Source organism: Miscanthus floridulus, chromosome 7, assembly GCF_019320115.1.
Source record: "Miscanthus floridulus cultivar M001 chromosome 7, ASM1932011v1, whole genome shotgun sequence".
NCBI classification, from domain to species: domain Eukaryota; kingdom Viridiplantae; phylum Streptophyta; class Magnoliopsida; order Poales; family Poaceae; genus Miscanthus; species Miscanthus floridulus.
The window spans coordinates 73896104-73902428 of NC_089586.1; the positions used below are offsets into that span (position 1 = coordinate 73896104).

Below are 6325 nucleotides of genomic sequence, written 5' to 3' on the forward strand. Positions count from 1 at the left end.
TCTTCTAGTGTTCCCTCTTAATTAATGAAAAATGTGCAGCTGAGATTTTATATTGAAATACAAACGTTTGATTAATTGGTATTGCAAATAACTAGAGTCGAAACTAGAAACCTCGTGAATTGAAAGTTACTATAATGATGCATTTACTTGTTAGCAAAAACTATCAGGTAACCAGAATCTCTAAATTCCCCTAGTGATGTGAGGTTCGGCTAGTGTTTTAGCATTCAACATTTAGTATAATTTTTTCGTACAAAATGCCTCCTAATGAGGATTTTCATGCAATATGACTAGTAGTAGTGTTTTATTACAACTTAAAAACAATAGAAGAACTCCACTATTTTGGTAGTGATGTTTACTTGACTTCATAACGCCGATGATGTACTTGTTACTTAACTGGGAAAAATATCGAGACTACGCCGAAGAGCTGCGTGTTTGCACTAAGAAATACGCATGAACAAGATGAAAAAGAAAAAGTTCGTTACAATGCCAGTCGAGTGCACGCACCCACAACACTAAACGCTGTAGATTGTGACTTAGGCAGATGAAAACAACCTTGTTTCTTTGTAACCTTTTTTGTATCATGAACTTTCTTGTAAACTTTTATATTCTTTTAATAAAAGCATAGTAGGGGCTGGCACCCTCCTGTTTTACTAAAAAAACCAAAAAATAAAAAACAAAGAAACGCACCCGCTAATAAGAGTTCCTGGGCACCACGCTACTGGGCTGGAGGTCACTCAAGTGACCCGCCCCAGCATGAATCCAAAGGTCTGCTTTGCTTAGAATGTGCTCGAAGCTGGAAGGCGCGGGGTAGCTACGAAGCTAGCTAGTATCCTTGACCATCTTAAATCATTCATGGGTGATTTGGCCAAGCATGAGAAAGGTTGAGGCATGAGATACTTCTTATGTATGGACGAATCATATGAGTTGTATCCTCGTTTTTTGAGTGGGTAAAAGTTTTGACTATTATTATTCGAATACCATGCTCTCCGACATAAGCACGTTCTGTGACTTCTAGCTTCAGAGTAGTATGCACAACGAAATGCTCGTGGAATATCGAGTTCCACTGCCTGCAGGAAACTTAACCGAGGCCGGCGAAATGGCTTAACCGAGGAGGACATCGCAACCGCCTCGGCCAAAAGGTCACGGTAAATGGAACCTTTTCCGAGGCGGTTGGTCGCCCACTTCGGTTAATCAAATAAAAAAAGAAAAAAAAGAAAAACCGGTGGATAAGCCAAGCGAGCCCATCCACGAGCCCGTCCACACGTCGCCGCTGCTCACCAGATCTGGCCACCTGCTCGCCGGATCCGGCCGCTACTCGCCAGAGCCGGATCTGCTCGCCGTGCGCCGCTAGAGGGAGAGAGAGGAGAGAGGGCACGCCGGAGCTGACGCAGAGCTGAGGTGGACGAGCGCCGCATCGCTCGCCCGACGCCACACCTCCTCGTCGGATCCAGCTCCTCCTCGCCGGATCAGGGGTCCTCCTCGCCGGATGCACTGGTGGTGCTCCGCCTCCGCCTCCCTGTGCTCCACGCCGCACGCGACTCGTCTCCTCGCCGGTGCTGGAGGTGCTCCGCCTCTCCACCTCACTGCTCCTCGCCGCCAGTCGGCCACGGGCGCCACCGCGAGGCACGACAATGCCGGCCTAGGGCGCCACCACCGGCCTGGGAGCACCGCTCGAAGGGAGGAGAAGGAGAGGGAGAGGGAGGCATCGCTCGCCGCGACTGAGGGAGAGGTTGCGTGCTCGTCGCGACTGAGGGAGAGCAAGGCGCAAGGGGGAGAAGGAGAGGGGCGCCGTGCTCTACCCGCGACTGAGGGAGAGGGAGGAGAGGTGAGTGGGTGAACCCTAAAATCACGTATATATACTTCGAGTGATATATCGGGCCGAGTGGGCTTTTCTCATTTGCTAGGGGGCTCGGCCTGTATTAATCGAGGCGGGTCTTATAACAGGCCCGCCTTCGAAAATAGGGGTATTTTTGGAGGCGGTTAATATATTTTAGGAGATGGTTATTTTTAACCGTCTCGGTTAATAAAAAAATAACCGTCTCGGTTAATTCAGGTATTAACCGAGGCGGATTAAAAGCCTGCCCGCCTCCGAGACCTATTTGCAAACGCTGCGTAAAAGATTTTGTGTAGTAGTGTTCCAACCTTGCTTAGTTATTTATGCTCATTCAACCATGCTATGCTTAGAAATTAGATGACAGAAAACCTTTACTTATATATTGCATAAATGCTTTTTATGCGAAAACTAGCCTTTGTTCCTTGCTAAAGCTATTTGCATGATCTTTATTATTTAAATTTGGGTAAGACCTACTAAGTACCTTGTACTCAAGATGCTACTCTAAGTTGTGTTTGCAAGTGAGGATGCCTCTGTTTATAGTTTTTCCTATGCCCTAGATCGTCCCTAGACAGACTATGAGTATTAGAGGGTCAAAATGATTTTCATCGACGTGGCCACCGTGGCTAACAAGGGAGTGTCGCTGATTTCTTGACGATAAATAAATACCATCCACGATGGTTCTCTTACTATCCGTGCGTGCTCTTCTTCATGGAGAAGAAGGGCATGCTTGGTTTGTTTGCGAGGCATTATACTGCCTTGTTAGACTAGAATAGCAAGTTGAGTGTTACGTTCTAGTATCAAGCAAGTTATCATTGAGGTTTGTAATTGCTACCTGTAAGAGAGCTAATTTGGCTTTCCTAGACTGGCAAGTCCTTTGTCTGCCACTGAGACATGACAAGCTTTGAAAAAACAACCAAACACGTCCAAACTTGCTGAGGCTGCTTCCGACGAGGGCAGAAAGGCGCGGCATAGGCGGAAGGAAAGATCTGCCTCAATACGTGGGCCTTGGTAGATATGGGCTGGAAGCCCAGAAATAGATGACCTACATCTTAAGGCCCAGGAGTGGAGAGCCCACTTAAACCTTATCCCCGTCGTCCTCCTGTCCACTCCATTCAAATCCTCGTCTCCGAGCGCAGCGATTCCCATCGCAGCCTCCAATGGCGCTTCCTCCTCCTCATCGCTTGCTGCCGCGCTCTTCCAGCTTTACGAGCAGCGTCACCACCCACGCGTCCCCACACAGGGGCAGCCACAGTCCCAATACGTCCGTCCCAAACGCCTCCACCACTACCGCCACCGCGGCGCAGATCTCGCTGCTCCGCGCCCACGCCCGCGCCGGCCGGATGCGGCCCGAGCGGGAGGTGTTCGACGCAATGCCGGATCGAGGGAGGTCCCTCGTCGCCTGGACCACCCTCATGTCCGGGTACGCCACCCACGGTCCAGCCTCCGAGGCACTCGAGCTGCTCCTCTGCATGCTCGGCCTTCTCGTCAGACCCGACGCCTTCGTCTTCTCTGTCGCGTTGCGCGCCTGCGCCGCCGTCGGGAACCTTCGATTCGGCAGGCAGCTCCATGGCGCCGTCGCCAAGCTCGGGTACGTTGGGGTAGACCTCTTCGTGGCCAACGGCCTCGTCACCATGTACTCGAGCTGCCAGTCCCTCCGTTGCGCCGAGAAGGTCTTCGGCAGTATCGCATCTCCGGACCTGGTTTCCTGGACATCCATGCTCAGTGCATACACCGAGAACGGATGTGACGCCGAAGCACTGATGCTATTCATGGAAATGGTCCGTGATGGCGTCGCGTGCGATGCTTTTACACTGTCGGTGGCACTCAGGGCAGCTTCGAGTTTGGGCCATGTGGGATTGGGCCATCAGCTACACTGCTGCATGATCAAGATGGGGTTGGTTGGCAAGGAGTTCCTGGATAATTGTCTGATCGGATTCTACGGACGGTCTGGTGAACTGCAGATGATGCGAAACGTGTTCGATGAGATGAATGGCAAAGATTTGGTTTCTTGGAACACCATAATCCAGTGTTATGCAGAAAACTTGTGCCATGAAGAAGCCTCAGCTCATTTTCGTGCTATGATGTTTGAATTCGCAGAATGCGATGAGTTTACGCTGGGCAGCATTCTTCATGTTGTTACCAGAACTGGTGCTTTTGGTCATGGTATGGAAATACATGGCTACCTCATCAGAGCCGGTTTGGACTCTGACAAGCACGTTATGAGTGCTCTCATTGATATGTATGTCAGTTGGGTTAGTCTTCGTAAGAGGTACCGGGTGTTTCCTTTGAGAATGTTAAAATATTATCTGACAGTCCAGGGCAAGCTGGATCAATTTATCGTGGCAAGCAGTCTGAAGTCATGTGCTTCTGGTCTAGATCTGGTAGCAGGGAGGATGTTGCATGCTTGCATATTAAAGTCTAATATGAATCCAGATTCTTTTGTTACTAGTTCGTTGGTCGACATGTATGCTAAATGCGGTGCTCTGGAGGAATCAAATCTTCTGTTTTCAAGAACCAAGAATCCAGGTACAGCTGCGTGGTCTGCTGCTATCTCAGGAAACTGTCTGAATGGCCAGTACGGAAGAGCAGTACATTTGTTTAGGAGGATGCAGTCAGAGCATGTGCAACCTAACGAATTCACCTACACCGCTATACTTACGGCATGCATGGCTCTTGGAGATGCTGTAAGTGGTATGGAGATCCACAGCAACTTGATTCGAAATGGCTATGGAACCAACACCTCTGTCCTGAAAAGTTTGATTACCTTTTACCTAAGACAAGGTCGGTACCACCAGGCTCTGAAACTGTGCTTAGCACTATCAAACCATGATATTTCTTGGGACACATTGGTTGAATCATTTTCTCAGGTTGACCATCATGTTGGAGTAGTTAATCTCTTTCATGTTATCCAATGTTGTGGCGCGAACCTTGACTACCATACTGCACGTCTCATCTTGAGTTCGTGTGGGAAGCTGGGACTTCTTGAGGAAGGGCTGCAAGCACATGCCTACATGACCAAGCGTGGCCTTGCTTCCACAGCTTGTACCAACAACTACCTCATCGACATGTACTCCAGTTGTGGTAGCCTTAGACATGCGTTCAATGCCTTCAACTATATGCCTGACAAGGATGCATCTTCCTGGACCTCAATAGTGGCAGCAAACATCGAGAATGGCTGCCCAGAGACTGCCATTCGCCTGTTTTCACAGATGCAGAAGGAGAAGTGCCGTCCGACACCGGAGGTATTTTTATCTGTGCTGAAGGCCTGCGCGAGAACTGGCCTAGTAAATGAAGCATTCAGGTTTTTTGCAGCCATGACGGAGGTTTACAAGATACAGCCCTCGGAGGAGCATTATTCCCACATGATTGAAGTCTTGAGTCGTGCGGGGATGTTCAAGGAGGCAGAGCATTTCATTGACAGTGTTGTTCCTTCTGAATCTGGCGCATCGGCCTGGAGTTTGCTTTGTGCTGCTGCGAAACAGAATGGAAATGATAAGACGGTAGAGCTTGCAGGAGACAGACCAGCAAGGCTTCCCGGTGGCTAGTGTTGAGCAATGCTTCACTTTGTATGATGAACCTGTCCATCATTTTTTACATGTAAAACTCTAGCACTACTAGAGCTCAAGGAGTATACTCTTGGCACCGAGCCACTGACACGTGGAGTGAATACTGTAATTGGAGGCCGGTCTGGTACTCTTGTAAACCCAATACAGTTTCATACAAGATTTACTGGAGTAAAACTCTTAGAGCAATCCACTTGTTCCATAGTCTAAAAGAACCTTGGTGTGCGCAATTGACGTTTATAAGAAGCGAGTCCAATTCAACCTGGGTGGAAAGTGCGGGTACTTCTCTTAACAAAAAAACTGTCTATTTTTTTCTAGATTTGATCTTTTTTTTATTAACGTTTATGGGAGTAAGTTAACTCGCATACTACTATTGTGTATGAGTAGCTAAACCATTGTTCCCTTTAACCTGAGAAGTGAAACAATTCTAAATTTGACAAGGTTTAGAGTATCTCCAACTTTTTTCTTAAACTCGCTCTTTAAATCCTCGTTTGAAGAGTTATTTGAATAAAAATCGCTCTATTCTTAAACTCGCTCTATAAATCCTCGTTTGAAGAGTCATTTGAATAAAAATTGCTCTATATATCTTTTCACCCTCTAATGTTTCTCCATATCTTGTGTGTACTTTGGACAAACAGACCACTCACCATCTTTAGCTAACGATAAACCACTAATAAAGGATGGCAATATTTGGAGAACTAATTGAAGAAGCTATTGGAGGATGCTTTTTTCACCAAAAAATATATTTCTATCGATACAAAAGAATATATAAGAGATTTCTGGCTCTTATAAAATTATTATCAATATTTATATCTTTAAATAAGTCTATTATGAAAATATATTCCATAATTAATTAATCTAGTGATATTAAATAGGGGAATTTTGCTCAGGGACACTGAAGAATGGCGTTATTTGCCGCCGGACACCG

The 6325-nt window shown here is 47.1% G+C and overlaps 1 protein-coding gene across 1 annotated transcript; it reads left to right on the forward strand.

Annotated features, from left to right (window-relative positions):
* The first annotated feature begins 2991 nt into the window (after nt 1–2991).
* On the forward strand, nt 2992–5465 carry LOC136463444 (pentatricopeptide repeat-containing protein At3g53360, mitochondrial-like). Its single transcript, XM_066462444.1, has one exon. It carries the CDS (start codon nt 2992–2994, stop codon nt 5377–5379), a length of 2388 nt encoding a protein of 795 aa, XP_066318541.1. The 3' UTR covers nt 5380–5465.
* Nucleotides 5466–6325: the final 860 nt, after the last annotated feature.

Excerpts from the sequence above, each read along its gene's own strand:
- LOC136463444 (XM_066462444.1), top strand. The coding sequence starts at position 2,992 with ATGGCGCTTCCTCCTCCTCATCGCTTGCTGCCGCGCTCTTCCAGCTTT.